Source organism: Xiphophorus maculatus, chromosome 20, assembly GCF_002775205.1.
Source record: "Xiphophorus maculatus strain JP 163 A chromosome 20, X_maculatus-5.0-male, whole genome shotgun sequence".
Classification (NCBI taxonomy): Eukaryota; Metazoa; Chordata; class Actinopteri; order Cyprinodontiformes; family Poeciliidae; genus Xiphophorus; species Xiphophorus maculatus.
Window position 1 is genome coordinate 19566444 of NC_036462.1, and position 25397 is coordinate 19591840.

At 40.3% G+C, this 25397-nt stretch overlaps 1 protein-coding gene across 2 annotated transcripts in view; it reads left to right on the top strand.

Moving 5' to 3' along the window:
- Positions 1–4048: 4048 nt before the first annotated feature.
- LOC102228537 (sodium-coupled neutral amino acid transporter 3-like) overlaps positions 4049–25397 on the top strand; it is a 40677-nt gene continuing 19328 nt past the window's right edge. The window contains exons 1-5 of one of the 2 annotated variants that reach the window (XM_005799816.2): positions 4049–4417; positions 18881–19114; positions 20397–20438; positions 21728–21821; positions 21930–22045. In XM_005799816.2, coding sequence (XP_005799873.1) covers positions 18978–19114; positions 20397–20438; positions 21728–21821; positions 21930–22045 — 389 coding nt within the window. In that variant the 5' untranslated portion in view covers positions 4049–4417; positions 18881–18977. The remainder of the gene's footprint in view (positions 4418–18880; positions 19115–20396; positions 20439–21727; positions 21822–21929; positions 22046–25397) is intronic. The other variant, XM_023325378.1, reaches the window with a different exon arrangement.

Genomic DNA, 25397 nt, shown 5'->3' on the forward strand with positions numbered 1-25397 from the left:
GGCGGCCGTCCGCGGCGCTGGAGGTGGCGATGAGTCCCGGGGGCCGCCCACAGACGGCGACGACGAGCCCCCCGAGGCAGGGTCTCGGTCGGAGCACAAGGGGTCTCGGTCGGAACGCTGGGGGTCTCGGTCTCGGGTGGAACGCTGGGGGTCTCGGTCTCGGGAGGAACGCTGGGGGTCTCGGTCTCGGGAGGAACGCTGGGGGTCTCGGTCTCGGGAGGAACGCTGGGGGTCAGGGTCTCTGGAGGAACGCTGGGGGTCAGGGTCTCTGGAGGAACGCTGGAGGTCAGGGTCTCTGGAGGAACGCTGGAGGTCAGGGTCTCTGGAGGAACGCTGGAGGTCAGGGTCTCTGGAGGAACGCTGGAGGTCAGGGTCTCTGGAGGAACGCAGGGAGTCTCGGTAGGAACACAGGGAGTCTCGGTCTCAGGTGCGCCGGCTGGAACGCCGGCTGATTCGGCCTCGGGTGCGCCGGCTGGAACGCCGGCTGATTCGGCCTCGGGTGCGCCGGCTGGAACGCCGGCTGACTCGGCCTCGGGTGCGCCGGCAGGAACGCCGGCTGACTCGGCCTCGGGTGCGCCGGCAGGAACGCCGGCTGACTCGGCCTCGGGTGCGCCGGAGCGAAGCCTTGGAACCGGCCGCGTAGGCGAGCCGCAGCGAAGCCTTGGAACCGGCCGCGTAGGCGAGCCGCGGCGAAGCCTTGGAACCGGCCGCGTAGGCGAGCCGCAGCGAAGCCTTGGAACCGGCCGCGGGGGCGAGCCGCAGCGAAGCCTTGGAACCGGCCGCGGGGGCGAGCCGCAGCGAAGCCTTGGAACCGGCCGCGGGGGCGAGCCGCAGCGAAGCCTTGGAACCGGCCGCGGGGGCGAGCCGCAGCGAAGCCTTGGAACCGGCCGCGGGGGCGAGCCGCAGCGAAGCCTTGGAACCGGCCGCGGGGGCGAGCCGCAGCGAAGCCTTGGAACCGGCCGCGGGGGCGAGCCGCAGCGAAGCCTTGGAACCGGCCGCGGGGGCGAGCCGCAGCGAAGCCTTGGAACCGGCTGCGGGGGTGACAGCTCCGGAAGGCGACGAGGGGCCGGGTCCACCGGCGGCTCACGTCGCTGTCTCCGGGCTGACCGTGGAGGTGGCGGCTCCGGAAAGCGACGAGGGGCCGGGTGCACCGGCGGCTCACGTCGCTGTCTCCGATATGGCAGCGGAGGTGACGGATCCGGAAGGCGACGAGGGGCCGGGTCCACCGGCGGCTCACGTCGCTGTCTCCGGGCTGACCGTGGAGGTGGCGGCTCCGGAAAGCGACGAGGGACCGGGTCTGCCGGCGGCTCACGTCGCTGTCTCCGAGCGGGCAGCGGAGGTGGCGGCTCCGGAAAGCGACGAGGGGCCGGCTCCACCGGCGGCTCAGGTCGCTGGCTTCCCGGACGGAGGTATCGACGGGGGCCATATCCGGGGGGTGCCAACACCAGTCTTGTCCCCCGGAATAGCTCCCGCTGCAGGTCGGCGAGGGCTTCAGCCAGCTCCCTGTCCTCCCTGCCGGACCTCCGCCTCGGGCCGCTCTGCCCTTTAGGAGGTAACCTCCTGAATGCTGGGTCCATGTTAGCAGCCTCACCGATCGGTCTGGTCGGGTCCTTCTGTCAAGAAGTGCGGGTGGTGTTGGTGGTGAGGCAGATGCAGCGGACCCAGGTTAGATGAATTATGATGATGTTTAATTATAAATAAGTCCAGCAACAAGCAGCAGGCACAAGGAAACACTGACGAAACATAGACGTAACAATGATGAACATTGACGAGGACCCGACGAGGAACAAGGGACACAGGTGGGGTTAAATACACGGGAGGGTAATCACAGAACGAGACACACCTGGGAACAATCAAGGGGAGGACAGGACAACGAAGAGACTAAGGACACAGAAAACTCTAAATAAACACAGAAAAACACAGATCCTGACAATTTCATTAATTTAGTTTAAAATGAATGTTGCATGTTGATAGACAAAGGTTTTGAATGAAAAGAAATAGTTGGAAGAAAACAAGCTTATATAGTCTAAGTACCACTCAACCCACCATATAAATATATCTTTAAATACAAAACAGGCAGAGCCACAGTTTATCTGTCCCCCTATACACTGTGAATGAAGGTTAAAACAAGTAAAACTCTCCCATGTTCTCTGTGAGTTAACTCCTGCAAATAATGGCAATGCAAAGGTCTCACGTATCCATAGCAACCTCTTACTTTATACATGTCTTTAATTAAGCACCCTGATTCCTGCCTGTCCTCTGATTCAGATGTGAACACCCTCAAAATAAAGATAACAATCTGCACCTCTGCTTCACTGTTTATTGCATGAACTAACCAGAACTGAAATTTGTCATATCCTTAGAGCTCATCCCTTGCCAATAGGTGAGGACAGTTTTCGGTTTAACAGAATGCCTTGTAATGTATTATTCTACTTTATATTGTTATGTTAATTTTATTTTTACTGCATTTAAGGATATGACCAACTGATTTCAATGCACTTTGCTCAAAGCAATAGTATAATGGCTCAGTTGTAAAGTTTTCTGGTAATATCTGAATCCTGAGCAGAACTCATTTAACACCTCTGGGTTCATTTAGCTAAAGTATCTCTTCTCAGATCTTATCTTACTTGTGAAACAGACACCTGTGATGCCCAGTTTCTATGGCTACCCTGTGTTGTGAATTGACCTCGGCTGATAGTGAGTACTCAAGGGAACTGCACATTTATCATTTTTTAGGCTGACAAGCAGGTGAGGAAAGGTGAGACTCACCTTGTTAAAAAGAGGAAAGAACAGAGCAGACTACAGCCAAAATAAAATGATCTCCTTTCAGATGTGGAAAGCAAAAAGTATTTTCCTTTCTGGTAGAGAATTTGTCAACAACAAATACAGAGGTCTAAGTGATCCTCCTTTGGTAGGGTCCCAACGTTTATAAGATTGTCTTTCAGACCATGACACTACCACCACCAATCTGAATTAGTTGATAGATCTATGCTTTCATGTTGTTCATGCCAAATTCTCACCAGATGATCTGAATGATGCATTTTAAATATAGAATCATTGGCCCAAGCAACATTTTTTCCCCCCAATCTATTATTGTCCAGTTTTGGTCAGCTGTGTGGACTGTAGTCTTAATTCTGCTCTCCTTAAACTAGCAAAATTAATTTTTCTTCCCCATTCTGATCCTCAATCTGAACTTCAGCAAGTCGTTTTCACCTCGTCCAAATCACAGACACCAAAGCTGGTGTCCCAGCTCCAACCCAGCTGAATTACCTCCTCTGTATGTCATCAAGTTCTGCAGGAGCTTGTTGAAGTTCTGTTGACTCAGGTGTGCCAAAAGACGGGGCTCATCTAAAGCGTGCAGGACTCCAGCTCTGAAGGAGTAGGGATGGTTATCACATAGCAGGTGTACACCTGCTGTGGGATGCACAAGACTGTTTCTCAACAAAGGGGCTAATCTCAGAACAAATGTTCAGCTCGTAGCTCCGGTTAAATGCTCTTTCAAATAAATAAAACCATCGTTGCTTTCTGGGAAGATTTTTACATTCCCACACAGGAAGTCAATTTAAATAGTTAAAGTTTGTGTAAGCTTTCTTATAAATTAGACTAAAAGGCCTACACAGGAAAACACCTGATCTAATTTCACTAAAGGTGCGTTTAAGTGTCCTCCTCGGCGAACCTGATCTGGAGGACAGCGGAAACAAACCCGATCCCCGGAGCGATGTTACAACAAAATGCGCAGCCGGCATATGACCTAAAAATGGGGCGAGCCTTGTCGGTCCTGTGCGTAAGCGGCAGCGGTGGCACATGGCCCCGGCAGCTGTTTACGTTACCGACGGCGTGTCAAAATGGAGACGCTGCAGTTTTATTAAAGTAAGCGTTCGATTTCTGCGTGCTCTTAAAGCGGCACTCATCCAATTTGTTCAATGAATTCATATAATATGCGTGACGTCCACGCGCTTATATTCTGCCCTTTATTTCTCATTCATAGGCGACTTCAAATGCGCGAGATGCCACCAACACTATGTGAACAGACGGCCGCAATTCTCCAAAATGTTCCGCGCGCGCTCAGCCTTCGTGACTGAACAGTCCGTTCCAAAACGATTACAAAGGCGCGTGCCAAGCGCTCTTGCGCGCGCCGCACCGGCTACGCAACAGACACCCAGACACTTTCAGCATCATCAGCTGTGCGTGCGGTAGGCGGACCCGGAGCACTCTTCACATCCCACTTTGGAGAAGATTACTAGGATAATTTACCGGGGAAACACATGACAGCGAGGCTGTGGAGAGGGAAGGCGCTGGGACGTGTCGCTGGACAGAAGAGGCGAGAAAAGAAGGTCGAGACAGAGCCGAGCTGCGAGCGGAGGCGAAAGCTGCGTGGAGATATTTGGAGTTCGAAGAGGGCACCGCTACTACCCTGGTAAGAGACCGCCGCTTAATATGTTAACCTTGATGTATTTGTGCTATGTAAGACTTGTCGGTGTTTCATGACAGGTAATTCATTAGAATTAGTGCAAAAAAAGATACCCTTTATTTTTAAGTTATTGTGTATGCCACATGCCATCAACCTCCATTCAAGGCTGACCAGTTGTCCATTCAAAGTAAAAGTCATACCATGTTGCAGAGCTATTTAAAGAGTTGCGAACATGGTGCACTTCATTATGAAGATGAATCTATTAACCACACGGTGTCCTTTTATGTCGCCTTTATTCCCTGGGGCTTATCAGCAATGATTTCTTTCACAGTTGAATGTTTATTTTACCCTTGAATCTCTATTGGCAACATAAGTAATGAGTTGCCAAACTGTGACCCACAGTGGCATTGACACCCAAAAACATTACAACACAGAGTGTGTTAAAGTGGGATATTATGTGATATGTCAGCACAAAGTTGAACATAATAGTAAAGTCGAAGGAAAAGGTTGCACAGTTTTATACATTTATCACAAATTAAAATACTAAACGTGTAATGCACATTTTATTCATCCATACCACACCGTTGCAATGTTCCCACTAAATACGTTTTTTCCAGTTTCATGGGAAAAAATATAAAGAGAATGGCACAACTGCCAAATGACAGTGAAAAATGATCAAACCAAACTCTAAAGGAGATGCCAAGAACCAGCTCAGGTGAGAAAACTTGTCAAAACTGCAACTATTAGTCATGAGCTTAACAAGTCCATCATTTCTGTAAAATAAAGCTCAAAGAAAACTACAAGAAGTCCCATCTAATGCTTACTTCAAGACAAACACAAACTTATGTTCTTGAGTGAAATGCAGTGCAGCAGTACTTATTGAAGTACCTTCTCCTAAATGGAGCCTTATGAGTGAAACTGCAACCCGTATAAAGTGTTGCAGCGTTTTTTAATAACACATTGAAAACTGATGTTCATTGATTCTCTGCATCTAATTTGCTGTCAGTAAAACTGGGAGAGTCCCACTTTTAAAAATTTGCAGCTGTAAATGCGGCAAAGGCGATTCAGCAAACTGTTGACCCCATTCGGATGATGACTTTAGAGTCATGCACTATGTTGTGTTTATCTACTCTGTAAAATCATGATGTAAATACAATGAAATTTGGGGTGACAATAAAAGAGTGATAAAAACTTTTGAATTTCATTTAGCGAACTGGGGTCACAAACTTTGACATGCAGTGATATTCTTCTCTCTTTGGATTCTGATCAGTAGAGCACAGCTTTTCATAGTTTCTTATATAGTCATATAAAAACTATGCAAATTTTTTTTTCAAAGTTTACCTGTTATATGAAATATATTGATGATATGATTTCTGATTCTGTCATTTTTTTTGCATTGTTTTATATTTTTGGAGCTTTAACATTTTAGTCGCAAAGATTTATGTTTGACATGGCCAAAAAAAGGACACTGAAACTCTTTCCAAATACATTAATAGCAACCAAAATGTAAATGCTTATAATATTGCAGACATGGAGAAATCACTGATCAGTCTCTTCCTGACAGAAATCAGTTTGATTTTGTGTCATTCAATGTCAGGCATGTTTGGATTTTACAGCTTCACACTGGTTATTTTTCCAGAACTGCAAGTCACACTGATTACGTTTCCACAGCTGGCTCACAGTGTGGCCACAGGTGCCATCTGCTCTTCATGTTTGGTTTGTGATCTTTCATAGCCAGTGGGAGGAATTGACACATTTGGTCTGCCAAGTCTAAGTAAATATTAAGGGATATATCCTTCTATAAAGCATGTCATATGCAGAAAAATATTTGGATGTAGCGGTTATGTCACAAGAAAAGATGCATTTATATTCATATGATAAAAGTGACATGGTTGGATTTTTTATTTTAAAATAGATATTTTAATTCAATTATTGCATTACATGTTGCACTGTTAGTATGCTTGTCCTGGTTGACAGCGGCAAATTTCAGTCAAACTTTAACGGTGTGTATTTTTATAAGAATGAGCTTCTTTCTTAGTTGGCACATCCTTGATTATTGTGATTGAAAATTGGTTCTCGGTGGTGAGTGGCACTGCAAGTATCCATTTTGTATTTGTGCTCAACATGTATTTTAGAAAGGAAATGTACAAAAAAACCTGCCACAGGACGGGCGGGTAGAATAGTATATTCATAACAGTAAAGGACATAGAAACCTAATAGTTCACACACTAAATTATATGCAGTCACATAGTTTTAAAAGTAGTTCAGGGCATGTTTGAGCCTCTTCTGATCCACAGACTGTCCTGCATCTGTTCTTCTCTTGATACATATATTTTAAGAGATTTATCTTTCTGGGGTAGGACATTATGTTTGTATCTGACTGGCTTGACATGCTTTAATTGAGTCACATGGTCAATGTGCAGTGAATCTCCTACTGGATCATTGAGAAAAATCACATTATTCACAAACTCATAATGTCTCCATTGACTGCAGAGCTTTTGAGCTTTGATGAGCAAAAATGTTAATGTGGGGAGATGTTTTGTTCTGCTAGTTTTGAGGAGAAAAAACAGTGACTTCTTCTCTATCCCTTTCTTCTTTATTATTAGAGTAGACACAAAGATGGGGTTGTACCTTCTTGACTGATGTGATTAAAGCTTCATTCAGTTGTATTGACTCAGATCTGGCAGATTGAAAATAAACCATGAAAGGATATTTCGCCTTTTGTAGTTTTATTCAGGATGAAAAGGGATGTCCTGCTGTGAATTTGTTTAAATCTTTAAAGAGACAGAGACCTTTGTTCTGATCTGGTCTCCTGGCTGCTACGTAGATTTCTCACTGTTTTGAGTAATATATCTGATCTGAAAATCATCGACACTCATCAAATATGTTGGTCAATGTTCCCTTTATTGCGGTTCAAAATCAACTCTAAACAGGTGTGTTTTAAGTCTTGACTTAAAGAAACTAAGTATTTCAGTTGTTTTGCAGTTTTCTGGAACTTTATTCAAGATTTGTGGTGGATGGAAGCTGGATGCTGCTTCACCATGTTTGGTTCTGGTTCTGGGGATGCAGAGCAGACCAGAACCAGAAGACGTGAGTGATTTGGGAAGGCTGAGACACCAGCAGATCTTTAATTTATTTTGATGGTAAACTGTTCAGTGACTTATGGGTTAACGGAAGTATTTTAAACTTCAGGGAAATTGAATAAAGGGGCATATTGGTGTGTTCACAAATGCAATGGAAAGTAATATATCACTTCGTTGAATTACTCCATGTTTAAAAATATAGCCTCCAATAGGGAAGTAGCCAGTGCTGGGTGCACAAAATTCTTAATTTTGGCACTAATTCCATCCATCCATCCATCCATCCATCCATCCATCCATCCATCCATCCATCCATCCATCCATCCATCCATCCATCCATCCATCCATCCATCCATCCATCCATCCATCCATCCATCCATCCAGCCAGCTACCAATGGATCGATAGGTCACCAGTTCATCACTGAAATGCAGAGACACACAATGTAAACAACAATGCTATGCACTCAAATTTAAGGGTAATTTAAAGAAACTAATTTACCAAATGCTCATGTATTTGGACTGTGGGAGGAAGCCAGAGAAAACCTAAGCATGCACAGGAAGTCTGTGCATGCTCCACACAGAGACATCGCCGACCGGGATTCAAAACCAGGAGATTTTTTCTGCAAGAAAGCACAAGACTTACTTGCAGCAAAGGAAATACTATAAAAATGTTATTTCTCATACTATTTACTGATATTTAATTACATAAGTAAATTATTACTTCAATACAAAAGTATTCATTTGTATAAGAAAATTAACCATTAAAATTTAGACAATTTTTGTGCAGCTGAACTGCCCTTTTAAATTTTTAACCTCCAGATTTGAGGCACTCCAGCATAGTGTTTGTGGGGTTTGATTGAATTTACGAGCACGGTTCTCCAGGTGAGAAAAAAAAAATCTTAGCAATAGGCAACCTCCAAGTGTGATCAAATTACTTCATTCATACACCACACTTGTGGCTGAGTATTGTACCTAATTGTTTTTGTTTGATTGTTAAGTCCTGCATTGATCTGATTACATTGGGTGCCTGGTCTGCTAAGGACTTCTATGTCAGTAGATTGGGATTTGGACCACTGGGTTGTGTGGCATGTGACAGAATCAGCAGCACAATATCCTCGCCGGTGGCCACACACTGCTTGAGTTGTACGTCCAAGCTGAATGAAAGCATTCGTCTCCACTCTGCACTGCCGTCCTCCACTTCCATCCCCATGTGACGAGGAGGGACCAGGAGAGAAACGGACGGTGGGAGCCAAAGGAAAAGTGTGGCGCTTTGTTTTGGGCCACATGATTAAGGGGAGACAGAGGTGCCATTGAAGAGTGTGGTGATGAGCAGCAACTGTTGGGGTGATGGTTCACTTTCAGTCCAATTTTTCTACCTTACATACAGAATGGGCCTGGATGTAGTTCCCCCTGGCTTTGTCACTTCTATAACTTCTTGAGCCTTGGCTCACTTCAAATTCTGCTGACTGAAAGAGGCATATATAACAAGATTTGTCCATGATAACTGGAAATACATTTGTCATAGCCACTGTTCATATTCGATCAGCCTGATCTCTTTCCAAATCCTTACGTTCCCAACAGAATATGTTGACCTGAAGGAATAAGAAAAGGCAGCTGACCACACTGCATTTCATCAGTATGTGCTTAACGTACATTAATATTGTGACTGGATTCATTGTACTTGGAATCTGGATTTTCTAGGTTCATAGTTAGAAGTGAAACAAAATGCTCCCCTATTAACACTTCTACTGGCAAGTAAGTTGCCAAACTGTGACCCACAGTGACGAGCATTATATCACAAATGTTAGTGTGTCTGAGAAAACAGAAAGACTGCAGATTTACCTGTCATTTTAATTTTACATGTCAGATGGGAAATAAATTGTAAAAAAGTTGACATACTTTCTTCTGTCTTTATTTGGCAAACAGACAAAAACTTTAGGTCACAATGAGATGCTTCTGTTATGATTTTTTCAAGACACTACAGAGAATGGTATGTTAAAGTTGAGTTGGCTAAGCAGAACACAGGCAACTAAATGTACTCTAAAGAAAGTTTTTGAACTTGAACAAATCTCCAGCTGGAACTACAGATCAGAGGTTAAGAGAAATTACTGATTTCAGGTGGCCTGAATTTGTTTTCAATGTTTCAAAGATATTTAATCATATTGCAAATTTACTGAGCTCGGTGATTTCAGGAGCTAACTAAATACCCTAAGCTAATTACTAATTTTCTCTTTTTATATATTTTTAATCATAACATTAAAAGTGTTTCCTGGAAATTAAAAGATTCCATCTTAATCTCACTTGTTATAAGGCATTGAGGTCAACACAAGCAGGAGAGAAACTTTTCTGAAACCGTTTTTAAAGGTCCATGAAATACATTTTTGAAAATCTCACAGATTATTTAATTATTCAAATAATTACACAAATTTACCCTGATTTAATTTAATAAAAAGCAGGAGTATTGAGAGTTGGTTAAATCTCACGTAGCTATGATAAGAAACATCTTCTTGCTGCCTTCTTGAGAGAGAGGAAGAGAGAGAGAAAGACAATTGAGTTCTCATACTGCGACTATCAAGCTGTCTTTAACTCTCAGTGAGAACTCTGGCATATGCCTTCAAGAGCTGAATCAAATTTGATTTTGCTCAGAGAACAGTATTAACCATGCCAGCATTAAGTTATTGCCCAGACGGGAACTCATCACCATGCCTTTTTCACAGAGAGAAAAACATAAAAGGAAAAAAAATGGTGTGATCTCATCCACAGATCTGAGATTACATTCACATCTAGCCAACACTTTGTTCTCCATCACAGAAGGTTGTTGACACAGATGTGAGAGAACATACACGTGTTAACCTGTCAAATGTTAGAGGCAACTCCTTAAATAAACTGCTAATTGTCATGAGTTGTGGGGTGCGGTGGTGAGGCAGACGCCATAGACCCAGGTTGAAGTGGCTGAAATGAAGATTTAATGAAGAATATCCAGAAGTCCAATACAATTCAGAATACCGGGCAGCACGGCCGAGCGGACACCAGGGCTCGACGCCGGTAGCAACCGGTTAAATGGAGGAAGAGACGGACTGGGCACACAGACGACAGCGACAAGACGCCAACTGAGACAAGAGTTAGACAAGGACACAGGTGACATTAAATACACAGGAGGTAATCAGGGAACGAGACACACCTGGGAACAACCGAGGGGAAGACAGGACAGCACAGTGACTCAAAGACACAGAAACTCAAATGAACACTGAGAAAAAACGATTCCTGTCACTAATATTTTGTGGTTTATGTATTTGTTTGCACTCTTCTCACACATTTTACAGTCCTGCATCTCACTTCGCTATTCCTGTACTTTCATATCCACTTGTGTTAGTCTGTTAGGTGATAAAGACATTATTTATTTTTCTTCAGTGTATCTGCTCTCTGTTTATCTGCTCCACACAAGATATTACCTTGTGTGGACGACATTCCTGCTCATGATGAGAGCTGACCTAGATGTAGATATTTCACGTTAGAAATATATGCATCTTTTTTGATTTGTGTTTGTTAAACACAGCCTCATATTTGATAAAACTGAATATTTTTTTCACTCTTTGTCTTTAGTTCAAGTTTCTTTATTAACATTCCTGACACTGATATCATACACTTGAACACTTAGTTATGAAATCACAGTCAGTCTCATGCCTTAAATCACTCTCTTTAATAAAAGTGTAGTAACAATCTCTTGCTATCTATTCTTTACATGCATTTTGACTTTGAGAATATTTCTGCTTATTTATTCATGTTTGCAGCTTTAACATCTTTCACCTAGGAAAAGTAATTACAATGAAAGCAGCAACATGTCATTCACCTGTATTTAAACTCTAAACTCTTCTCAGGAGGTATTTGCATGTAAAACATGCCCTGTCTGCATTGCTTTAAAGCTGGTTAAGCATCCTTATGCATGCAGCTCCAGTTTTGCTCTTGTCTGTGGGGTGTCAGTGTTAAGAGTTGAGCCAGAGTGACAGAAAGTGTCGTGTGCTGCTATAAATAAATCCCGTTTTAAGTGAGTCATCACTGTGCTGGTGTTCCCACACGGGCAGTTCACGAGACAATTCATGCTGCCTAATGTATCACTCTTTTCCTGGGTTGATTAACCTCGGAGTGTTACGATCCGTGACCCTGGAGGTGCTACACGCCACCCTGCCCAGGAGACAGAAAATCACATCTCCTCCATCAAGCCTGGAGGAGAAAATCAAGAGTGCTTTTCCTGATTTAAAGTAGGGTATGCACTTCCTGGTTCAGAGAAGTAAGAATATCAAAGTCAAATTGAAAGGAGTCGCCCCAGAGAATTTTCATAGTGTAATACCTGGTTTTGCCAGATTTGCAGCAACAACTATGAAGCCTTTGTGATAACTGTTAATTAATCTTTTACATCTCTGTGGAGAAATTTCTCCACGGAGAAACACTTCTGCAAACACTCTTTTTGCAGAAGTGTTTTAATTCAGACAGACTGGCATATTCTTTAGACTAAAAAACTCCTAGATGGTTTTCACAAACATGAAACTCCCTTTTCTCTTCAAAATTTAAGACCTAGTGTCCTGGACACTATAAATTATTATAATGTCCAAAGATTTTTGCGCTTTTGGTCTTTTATATACGAATCCAAATTTATTGATAAAGTAATGAAGTGTTCAGATGTCAGCTGATTAAAGTGAATTTTTCCATCACTTACCCAGGACTGAATATGCAACATCAGATAGTTAATTCATTTATATATTTCATATAGCCACAACTTTTTTACTTATATGAAATCATTTATGTTTTCTTTAGCATATCTGATTTAACAAGTAAGGATTTTCTCCAGTTATAATCAAAACAATCATATTTCCATAGACAGAACACAGGAATCATGCATTATTTTATTTTCAATCAAAATCAAAGTAGCTCACTTTCTGTTAGAGAGAATACAACAATGCATGTCTTTTGCTTTTGGGCCTTTCATTATTATTCAAGGTGCTCATTTTTAATTTTTAAGCATAATATGCATGGAAATAAGGATTAGTTTCACCTGTTTTGACAGATGAAATACAGACGTCTATGTACATTTCTACCCTCCAGGGCAGTTTATTTAAAGGGGTGTTCTTTCTCCTCCTGGTTTTGTTGGTTGTGCCATTGTAAATCTATCCTCCTTCACATCCTGCCAGTTTGGTGTTTTGTACATTTCACTGTTGAAAGATCTCACTCTGAGCTGACAGCGTGATGTGATAACAAGATTCAAGAGAACATATGAAGCCTGCAGTGTTGGCAGCTGTTCAGATTGTTGAGATTCTGTTTCTTTAGAGCTGACTGATGAGCAAAGGAAACCAAATAAGATGAAAAACTAGAAATAATTGATAACAATCTTCACCAGTTTACCTCATAGACTCAGTTTTTATGATCGATTTTGCAAAATCAACCATCATCTCAGTGATTTCAAGGGAAACTACTGAACTAAGACTTTAAATAAAAGTCAGTGATAATCTCTGTGAAAGTAACACTCAAATGCTCCCTCTTGACATCATTAAAGTGCAATGTCAGATTGACATCCTGTATGTAACTGTAAATTCTGACTTGCATGTTTTATGGCAGCTAATAGGAATCCCTGAGACACAGTGTCTCACAAGCTAAAATACAAATCTCCCAGTCAGAAGTTAATCTGTTATTCTCTCCTGCTGGCTAATCACAGTGGCAGAGGAGGCAGGGGAGAATGAGTGAGATGGGAGGACAGATCGGTAGGGAAATAGAGATGGCAAAGCAGTATTTAATCTAGCACAGTAACTAAACCAAAGCTCATTAAAAGTTAGCTTATAAGTTATAAACTAACTTAAAAATCCATGTTTTTATTCTGTCCTCTTATGAAAAATTAAAATAAATAAGTAAAAAGAACTGAGACCGATACAATTTATTATGCATTTATGTTTTTTTTGTCATGACAAATTTTTTCTTAACGCAAGCATACAAATATTTCTATACTTTATGTTTTGAAATGGTTATTTTTCTGGCTATTTTTCTGATTGCGCTGTTCCTGTTGCCACAGTAAAGCTTTTTCGTGTCTATGTCATGTTTGCGTGTGCCTGTGTGTGGCATCATACGTGTTGTTGTCACTGCTTAGCCTGGTGTGAAGAACCAGAACACCATAGCAGATGGCTGCTTGATGCACTCAGAGAATGGTTACTGCACTCAGAGAATGGTTATTGCTTATTTTAAGCAGCTGCCATTGTAATTATGTAGCACATGCAACAAGCACTCAAACAGCTTTTTTTATGTGACATGATGCAAGGTCAAGCTTTTCTCTCCTCTGCAGCTATTTTTAAGCAGGAGTGTTCGAAATGACCTGGACGGGTTTTATTCCTGATTTCCTGCCTCAGTGAGATGATCTCTAATCTGATCTGCTCCATCATCCTGAGTGTCCAAGGTCCTAAATCTGAACCCTTACGCTAAAATTTCAGCTGGTGGATCCGTTAACTTCTTGTCAGCAATATTATGGAGAAGTGAAATCTTTAAAGCTGCATAAAATTGCTTTTTGAGAGGGACGATAAGCAAATATCTTTATGTTTTGTCTTTTATTGTTTCAGTGAATATTCAGTGAATATTGAAGACTTACATGGCATACTATAGTATGTATAGGATTGTTAAGATCAAAAATGTTAAAATTACAAGGGAAGATGTGAAGATGTTAATGTGTTAATGATTAGCAGTTAATAGTTAATGATTATTCTGTTTGAACACATTTAGAATATCTTTGGTATAAAAGCAATGATACATATGACATAAACAAAAACAGATTAAGGGTCTCAGTTAAGAAAGCTTTTACATCAACATGTCTGCTAAAATGTCATCAAGCAGTGGCAGAAGAGGCTGTATTAGAGAGATTACTGATGATATTACATAACCTGCACATCCCCCCTCCACACACAAACACACAAAGCCACACATTTAATTACAGTATCAAGCTATGAATAAACGGCAAGGACAAATGCAAAAAAACCAAAAAACTAAATAAGTGTAGGAGTGAGTCAGCATGAGCAGCGTTTTATAGCACAGGTGTCACTTCAGGAATAACAATGAGAGAAGCCGCCTGGCTCCGTTTCCCTCCATGTGGGATGACGTCTCTGCAGAGCTGCTGACGTCAGAGCTACAGAGCTGAGGCACACACACTCTGATGCTCTGAAGGAGAATTGGAGTGAACCTAGCTTCTGCTGTTGCTGACATGAAAAACAGATTCTTTTTCTCCCTCCAAGAGTCTTACAGTACAGGATTATGTCTTGGGAGTTAAAATAAACATTGGGGAAAGTCGTTTTGTCCATCTGGTATATCTGATATATAGCTGTGGTGTGTGTTAGTTTATTTTATTTGGAAAAATGCATTTTGTTGAAACATTTTTATAAAGAAAAATAAACCTGAAGTGAGAGACTAAAGATCTTATAGTCAACTGAATTATGTAACGGATATTATATTGTATTTTGCATCTAAGAGGATGAACTAAAAAGTGTAAGAAAACTTGATATCAGTGATCTGAGAATCAGGATTTGTTAAAAAATAAGAAGCCCTGTGTTTCCCTCTGCAGCCACACAACCACGTTTTTACATGACATAGTGTCTACAAACACTGCGTCACCCTGCACTATCCAGGTCATCCATACAGCCAGACCCCTGTTTAATACCCCAGACCTTATGTGGATGGTGCACTGGATGCCAGTTGGTTTCTCTAAATATCTTATCATTTTAAAAAATAGTAGTTAATCTAATTCAGATTTTCTATTTGGGGATGATGCATCCTCATCCTCTGTCTTTGTGCAGTTTGTAATCTCACCCTCAGTGCAGCACAATTATTTTGCATTAACTATTTATTTTTGCTTGCTTTCAGTTTATTTAATGCAACTTGAAGTGTTTGTTGCACTCTTCCACACTATATATTTGTCTTCTGTATTTTAAAAGACAACGTTATGTATTTAAACACAACATACATAATTTGACAAAATGATCTATTCTGGGGGAAATATCAGGCAAACACTTTGTGACATCACTGACCGGTTTTTTGTAAAGTCATTTTTTCCCTGCATTATATTTAATATGTTTTTGGCAGATGTTATTTTTCCTTTGTGGAAAGCGCCACTGGTCTTTGAGAAGGCTAAACTCTGCCAAAAATTCACATAAATATGGACAGGTTTCCCACGGATTCCCTGCATAATGACTCATTTTAATGTGGGAATCTGAGTTAGTGCAGAGATGTTAGTTATTAGCCACATTAGGAACATACTGTATCTGCCTCTGTCAGATTTAGAAGGACACAGAAACTCACATTTGCACTAATTTACAACTTGCAAACACTTTCACAAATTATACCTGTTTATATGGTTTTCTCAAATAAGGGGATCTTGTGTCTCTTATTCCAAGAAGACAAATGCATGTTCTTGCATGTTGACAAACAGTAGACAGTCCTGCATGATTTAGGTCATCTATACAACCAGACTATTGTTTCACATCACAGTGTTCATGTCGCTGCATGTCTGAGATTTGGTCATTTCAGTGCTGCCTCTTGTCTTCCCTCTTTATTTTTTCATTAAATGTCTTATCACTTGATGTGATGCTGAGGAGGCAGTGTCATTAGTTGAATCAGGTGTTCTGGAGTAGGTACGCAGCTAAAACATGGACAGAGGGCAGGGACAGAGAATTAGTTTAGATCTAAGTTTCAATGTGTTAGAATAGGCTAGATCTAAGTGTAATTAATTATTTTTGACAAGAATAGTTTGAGCTATTTTACAAAGTTGAATAGAGACAAATTAACTTCATATACACGTCACAAATTTTAGAGTTGTTTCCTTTTCCTTTCATTTCACAATTATGTGTTACTTGAGTTGGCCTACTGCATAAAATCACAATAAACAAGGAGTCAAAGGAGTATTCATATTTTTATAAGGGATTGTAATCTAGGAAATTGCTATTTAGTTAGATTTTTTGCATACATTTTTTAACCTACTTCTGCTCTGCCTTCACTCACGACCTTCAAGCTTTCCAAATTCCCTCAATGAATGCAAGGTTCTGACCAGTAAGTGTGTTTTTACTCAGCAGTCGTGTATTCTCTTAACTGCTGAACATAATGATTGCAAAAGACACAACTCAGGCCAATCATGCCTTCTGTTAGAAGCACCGGTGCTTGGTGCCATTGAGGAGGAGCTGGGCAGCTCATCGAGTGTTGTCCGTCAATGGCTGCTCCAACCTCTCTGTGATTTGTGGGCCTTCTGAGTGGCAGTGCGGTGCTGTGCAGTGATTTGTCCCACAAGGCTGGTCCGGCCTCGGCCATTGCTGCCGTCAGCAGCTATGCTACAACTCCGCGTGAAAGCAGTATGCTGGCATTTGCTGAATTCAAGGTGGCGTCTTTTCAATTAGGGAGTGAAATACCTTTTCAGCCTCTCGAGTGGCCTGGCGAACTACAGCCAAGGGGCCCTGGCAGCATAATGATGCCTGGCACAATAGTACCACTGTTTCCCAACCAGTTCCCAGGAAACCACACAACATGTGCCATTGTGCCCAGTGCTTTGCTGCCCGGCCACGTTGCCCAGCTTACCCAGGGACACCGAGAGGTCTGTCTGTGCAGTGGAGCTCACAATGATGTGGCCAGTAGGTTTGGAGGAACGCTAGGTGAAGACCAGGGGTGTTTCACCTCACAATGCAGTCAAGGTTTGGGGATATTTCCTCCCGGATTGAGCTACCTTGAAAAGAGTAGGCAGCAAAGCGAAATAGGCCTGAAGGAGCAAAGGGCGGCAGAGTTGTTGCCAGTAATTGTTGCAGTGAGAACCCTGAACATTGTGGCTGTGCTGAACCCTCCACAATAAAAGAGGAAACCAAGAGAAAAGGGACAAGCAGAGAAATGGAGGCACAAAGACAGCTAGAACTGGTTTCTAGCTGGTCCTGACTGGTTCTTCTCTTTTTATCTCGTCGCTGTGGGGGGAGTTGAACCGTTTGTGTGTTCCTTCTCTACAGATTCCAACATGGTCACCATTATAGCCCCTGTTTACGCAGCACAGCAAAAAAAAAAAAAAAAAAAGATCATTTAGGGCCAGCCAGACAGGGGGGAATTAGTCAACGGCATCTAGGAGATACATGTCACTAAGGCCTTTCTGGGCCCCACAAGCCAGCTAGTCAACTAATACAACACAACAGGATACCCAGGAAATGAAGGCCTGATGCAAAGCCCAGTGTGACACACCAAGCTAAAGGCTCTATTTCCTCTAAAGGGGTGACCTGTCACTTTATGTGTCAATTATTCATGAAATTTGCCAAAACAGCTATTCACTCTCTGCTCTGCATTGAAAATTGGAGTTTACTGAGTTTTTAGGATAGTTTACACAAACAGAAGCTTTTTATTTCTTGCAATCGCCCTTTATTTTGATTTTAATTTCACCTCAAAATCTGAACACCCGTTCTAGTATAATTAGTGCACGAAATAATAGCAAATGATTTATTTTTATTTCAGACATTCATATGCAACTTTATTAGAAAAATATCAGTTGCTTGATAAAACAAATAGCAACTTAGTACATGTAGACATCTAGATGTTGTGATGAGTTACTCAAGTACTAACCAAGCTTCAGGAAGAGGTGGGAAAAGCAGGTAAGTGACTTTGAATGTGGTTTGGTTGATTGTGCCAGACAGACTTGTCTGAATATTTCAGAAATTTCTGATATAGAAGACAAAAAGCCTGTTGCAATAAGCAATTAATCAGCTAATCACATGCAAAATTAAAATTAGCTTGGTAATTTCAATTCTGATGATTGACATTTCCTTAAGAGCGATTTGTGTAATCTATTTCAGTTATGGTTTCAGTTGTGTTGATTTTATTTCAGATTTTTTTTTGTTTAATTTGTTGTATATTTAAAATATCTTCAAGTTCCAGTACTAAGTGTTCTTCACAAAACTAAAGTGTATTGGGTAATTTTACTTTATTATGCCACTATAAAAATATATTACTTACAAGACAACCATATTGTTGTTAATCACAAAAATGATTGGGACAATTTATTGTCCAGCAAAATTTGTTTTCTTGACAGACCTGGCCACCTCAATAAAATTTCCTTTATTCATTGTCATCTTTTTGCTTAAATGACCTATGAAAACATTTAACTTATCTCTTCTCAATGTTTCATTTGCTGAAAGGTTTGGAGTCAATTTACAAAATCTCTTGAATTTTTCAAATGACTTCCTTAATGTAACATTTCAGTAATACATTCCATTAGGTTATATCCCTTCGTGTGTTGGGAGAAGTTTTCGCCTAACATCTAATGATATGATTTCTTTTTCATTTTCCCTTAGTGCCTGACACTGTATGTCTGAAATGATAATTGTCTGTATTTTTCTCTCTCACACAGATCCCAGGAGGAAAATCAAAACTTTGGTTTCAAAGCACTTACAACTGTCAGGCATTTACACTTTTCGAAGGACAGAATATTATTTACCTGAGGAGACATGAGTGAGGACAAACCAGCTGAGACTGTGGAAAATTCCTCAGCAGAGGTGAACGCTATTCCAAATGGGAAAGGCCATGAACCTGGAGAGGAGATCACAGCGTCTGCAAAAACACCTTCTGAAGAAGACTGTGAAAAGTGAGTGTTCCACATAATTGTAGTGTAAACCATTGTAATGTGAGCATAAAAGTCATTTTTAGGTACCTGGGTTTTACTAAATAATTTAATTGCTGGTGTTTATGGGTCAAGTGTCACATGATTTCAGAAATAAAAGTAGGTACAATGTTGTTTACTAACCAATTTCATACAAGAAATGTTTCAAAAGCATTTAAAAATAAATCTGGTATGTTATATTTTGTTATATTTTCTTGTACTTAACATCTTAACATAGATCTTACTTTCCTTAATTCGTTTATGAATTACTTTCGCTTATTCTGGCATTTATGGCAAATAGAAATAATTTTAGTAATCCTAACTGAATGGTAACTGAGAACATTTTAGTCAAATTTTTAACCAGACATGAGGTTTGCAGGTTCTCTCTCTGCATGCGTGGGTTTTCTCAGAGTGCTCCGACTTCCTCCGCAGTTTAAAAACATGACTGTTAGGTCAATTGATCTCTTTGAGTTGTCCTTAGATATGAGTGTGTGTGCATGGTTGTATATCCTGTATGTCTTTGTGTTGCCCTGTGATGGACTAGCGACCTGTTCAGATGGTTGCCTGCTTTTTTTCTCAATAAGCACTAGTGATGTGCACCAATATAAGGAAAGGCAGGTATAGACTTTGGAAGAATGCTCCAGTAAGGTGAGAGCAATAATAAGTCTAATCTATCACAGAGCGACACTGAATCACATGGACAATGATTTAGATGATGGCATCTGACAAAATGTAATGTTTATTGTTGTTTCATAATTGGTTACTACATCGTGTTTTTGTGGTGTAAAGCACTTTGAACTGCCTGGTTGCTGAAATATGCTATGCAAATAGCCTTAACTTGACTTAATAAAAACAAACTAAACAAAGCAGAGAACAGATGAAAAGAATACTGAAAAGCAAAGAACAGCACTTAAACAGATGACAGTGTACCATAAAAAGAAAAACTTAGAAAACAACAAATCTGTCAACCACGATGGGATATTCAGCATAGACCCTAATGAAGAGCTGCTTGGCACAACACTTAGGCTTCAGCTGCTGACTTGCTGTACTACAATTTGTGCTTGATAATGTAATGAGATAAGTGCCCAATTATCACATCAGGTTGTCCAGCTTTTTTGTGGTGTAATAGATGGTTCAATTAAAGTTCCCCTCTCTGGGATAGAGATGATGATGTAATTTTTTTGTCAGTGTGTTTGTCATATTATGACTGTGGGTCTTGTTTTCCACTTTGTGCTTTCGTTGGGTGATGGATGACCTCTCTCTACAGTACTTGTAGAGAAACTGTAGCCAATAGCACCCAGAATGCTAGGTATGTATAAAATGATGTACAGTATAATGAGAATAGTCAATTTCACACTTAGTTTTGTGATAACTGTTGCACGTTGTGTCTTTGTGGTGACCAGGTGCCTGGGAAAAGTACTTTGTCATTTTATCTCTTTAAACTTTAATGTACTTTAATGGGATCTTATGTGATAAGAAAACACAAAGCAGTAAGTAGAAGAAAAAATATTCTGAATTGACCCCTATTACTTTACTGTACTGCCAAAAAGATGAAATGCAGTCCAATGAGTTGCCTTCATAGGTTTCTGAATTAGTAAACGAAAGTCACCTGTGTAATTTAAAGTAATTAAAAATACAGCTGTTTTGTGGAGGCCTCAGAATTTTGTGAACTTTAGTGAACAAAGCAACATAAACACCAAGGAAGATTTACAGGGTGGGATTATAAAATAATACCACAAACTTTGAAAATCTCAGAGTACTCTGTGATCCATCAAAAAAAATAAGTGGATGTTCCAGTTACAGTTTACCTCAGGTTTTAGTTACTGCAGACATGTGAAGGAAGGCGCTCTGAACAGATGAGATCAAAATGTGACTCTTTGGCCTAAACGTAAAATCCTATGGTGATTTTGACTGGAAACAGAAAGTGTACCTGTCAGAGCCTGCAAAACACTTGAGTCAAGGGCAGAAGTTCCTCTTCCAGCAGGACCAACCAGAGTAAAACATATTAGCTTAAAGCACAACCATGTCTGAAGGGCCTAGTAAAAGTCCAGGCCTAAGTCTAATATAGAATGTGTCATGACATGAAAATTCACAGATTCTCTCTATCTTATATGGCTGAACTCAAGGTACAGTATTTTGAAAATAAAAGATGGATAAAGAGTTTCTGGAGACACAAACACCTGGAGTTTGTGTCTTCAGGTGTTTGTGTCTCCAGGTGTGCAAACTTTATAAACATACTTGCAAAACCCTTGTAGCTTTAATTTCAGTGAAAGATAATTTCACAAAATTGAAAACCACAAACAAATTTTCCTCCACCTGATAATTATGAGATAATTTGGTTTTGTCTATCATATACAATCCCAGTAAAATCCCCTCCAAAATTGTGGCTTTCTTGTGGAAAAATGTGGAAAAGTTCAAGGGATGTGAAGAGTTTTGCATGATGATACTAACACAGATGTGTTGAAGGTTTACCCAAAACTTGCTCAGTTAATAAATAAACCATAAACATTCCCCCAAAGAAGAGATGGCTTTTGAATGATTTTACAAATCTGTGTTTGTAGTATGCTCCGTATTCTTACAGCAGTTTCCAATCTTTAGTCCTCACAGAACTGAAAACACAGAAGCCAGCCTCCCTGACAGCCAGGAGTTCTTATCAGGCGCTGAGGATAAGAAAACAACTCGCTTCACGGATGTAAGTTAACACACATCACAGCCTCGGCATGATTATACTCCTCACTCAGGGATGTTTGCCAAAATGTCACCTCGCTTACATCTAGCCCCTGTTCTACTTTGATTGCAGTTTGAAGGGAAAACCTCCTTTGGGATGTCCGTCTTCAACCTGGGCAATGCAATCATGGGAAGTGGAATTTTAGGACTTGCATACGCCATGGCCAACACAGGGGTCGTCCTGTTTCTGTAAGTCACGCATTAATGATGATGATGATGATGCATTAAAACCCTAATTGGATTGGAATTACTTTCTGCAGCTACACTTGCTGAATTACAGCTCCCAGAACTCTGATTTATTTTCGACCCTCTGAGAGTTTTGCAGTGTGAGTTTGTGCCAGACATAAATAGCTTCTAAATGCAATGTAATCACCTTGTATTAACATTCTGGCAGACCTTATTAATGACAAAGAAACTAGTGATACTGGGTACATTTGATGCATGTGAGTAATTGTACTCACATGCTTAAGTACAATTATAGCCTAACAATAATTTATTCATCTCATAAAGCCAGTGATTGCAGTCAAAGGTGTAGAAAATAATGGGTTTTAATATGTTCCTCTGATTGATTCTCTGCTTTGAGTCAGTCTGTGTGCATAATGAATTAGCAGCATAACATTTAAAAGTCTCCAGCACAGCAGGCTGGTGCAACAGATTCATGACTTCGGGGCTTTTGACCTTTAAGGAACATGCCTCACCAGCAGCATCTAAAATGTTTTTTTCTTGTAGCATTTCACTTTTATTCTTTGACATGAAGAGAGAAATGTCACAAGCATTCTAGTTTGCTTGTTTTCTTGCAGACTGTTGGCTTTTAGTGTGCTTTCTTCCTGCTTTTGATGCCTACTAACTGGTGCCACAACAAATAGCCAAATGCTATTTACATGTTAATATTATAACTGATCAGTGTAGATGTTCAGGAAGGTTACACTCCTGTTGCTTTCATGGATTTTTTTCTGGTTACTCCATGTTCCTCTCACTGCCCAAAAAACTTTCATGTTGGTCTGAGTAAAAAAGAACGGCTGGATGTTTATAGATGTCCTTGTGTTGTCTAGGCATGTCTCCCCCTCAGCAGCAATGCACCATCTATTTTTATTCTTCACACCTCTTCATGATGCTGGTTATGACTTGGCAGACATTGAAACTGGTTTAATCAATCATTTCAAAAATAGTTTTAGTCTGTTTTTTGTTTTTAATAGTGAAGCTAAAAACAAAGTTTCAGCTATGTTTTGAATGTTTTCTGACTCAAGATTGGTAGTTGTATGTTTTTTTGTTTATTAGTAAAAAACTGAATATACCTGAGGAGAGTTAGCTCTTTTTGTTATTCCAGATTCACATCTCCTCTGGAGAAAATCACAGGCATGTTTAATATTCAGAAACTCAATCCTGAAGGATGTAATTTGTCCTCTTCTTCAAGGCAGTCTTGTGAAGAGGATTTCCCCTCGTGGCAGAAAAAGCTCCTTATTTTGATCTGTGTAGTGTGACTGAGGTTTTTCTGGATGTTAACTGACTGAACTCTCTGTCACCGAACGGCAGCAGTTCTGACACTAGGCTAGACGGAAGCTGAAAATAATCCCCTAGTCATCTGGGCTACATTATATATTAATATGGTCACATGTTAATTAGTAGTACGTGACTCTGTGCAGCAGATAGCGTGCACTTGTCTATCCTGTTTCAGATGAAAGGCTGTGTATTTGTGTTTATATTGGATCTTGTTTTGAACAGTAGAGTAGCCGCAGAGAGGAATAAGCAACAAGTGTGACATATTTGGCTGAGAAAAACTGGCAGATTTTCTGTGTTTCTCATTGGACAGCAGGCGTTTCCTTTTCAAAGTATCCTTCTGAACCCCCGGGCTGCCCTCCTTAAACAGTCAGAGGAACAAAAGAAAATATTAGCTTAACAAAACTTGCAAACAAAATCAAAATGTCAACAGTAACAATGGCCATAGCGTACATTTTGTCATATAGGTTGTTTTTTTTTTTCAAGCCACTGAACAGATTGCCTTGAGCAATGCATTGTCTGTGTTGTGATCTATGAAGGATTGTTGCAACTTTTAGTGAGCATTGAATAAAAATACCCCAAAAAACTCTGTTTGTAAGATATTGCTATTGACTGACACTTAAAGATGGGACTCAAATGTGTAGCAACTGCCTCACTGCCAGATTTACATATATATTTTCTTTGGTATATCAAGAAAATATACCAAAGATATACATTAACTTTAGTATTTATTCAGAGTGGGCAAAATGTTAAGACATGTTTTACACTAACTGCCACAGTTCCTGTTTATTATTTTGCTCAACCCTATAGCAATTCACAAAGTTAAAGACAGAGGGATTTTGACCATTTCTTATACGATTTACATCTAAAGAACTGATGAGCATGGAAAAAGATTGAGTTTAAACTGTTTCTGTGACAATGTGACATGTTTTGAATAATAATAATGACCTTTGTCAAAATGGGCCCACAACAACACGTTCATCCATTATTTCTATTTTGATTTTTAGTCCCAGGATTTTAAATAAAATCCTGGGACTAAAATTCCTGATGTCATGAACTTGAGTGTTTTACTGACAAAAAAACTCTGTCAGAGTTTCATTTGGAGCTGTAGTTTCTGTTTTTATGAGAAATAAAGATTCCCTCTGTTGCACTTGTCTTTGACATGATATAAAAGCTTGTTATTCTAGATAACAATGCGCTCAGCATGTTACACCTGAACCACCATTAGCGTCCGAACAATTTCTGTAAAGGTTTTTATGGCAGAGTGGGCTCTGAAGAGCCACTTCCTCCCTGGGTCAAGCCCCGTGTTTTAGCACCACAGGTTTCCATTATGACTAAATCCATTAACAATGGCTCTGATATGTAGTGTGCAAATCTACATTGGGTTGTTTATTATTTTCATCAGAAGAAAAACTGCAAATCCATTTCACAAAAATTGATCACCAAAAACAGTTTTTTTTGAGTCTCTTGCATCAATATTTAATAACTTTTTGAATAACTTAGGAAATGGTAGCATCAACAGTTCATTATAAAGTAGGATTGGAATAGTGTCCCAAATTGATCTTAAAGTTGTACTTTCAAATATTTACAAATATTAATAAGATTTTATGCAATTATTTACTTAAAAGCAATAAAAATATACCCCCCCAACTCCCACAAGTCATTATTAATAATTTATTTCAAGAACAGGGACGCATTCACGGTATTAATATGCTACAACAAAAACAAATTGATTTTGAATTAATCATTTAAATTAGCTCCACTATCTTATTGGCACAATTAAAACTCAGTAACAGCATCCACATCAAAATGTCCTGCTATCATGACCTTTGTAACTCCTGGCAAAGTGAACAAAGCGATAGGATTTTGGGGTTTCCAATCAAGCTGAAATTTGTTAGATTTCAGTCTCCGGGCATCCTCACAATACATCACTCACTTTAGTGATGCATTTTTTCCTTACTTGAACAAACATTTGAAGTGTTCAAGTGTTCAGCACCTTTTATCAGCTGATAATTAATTATATTTAATACACGAGTGCCCTTTC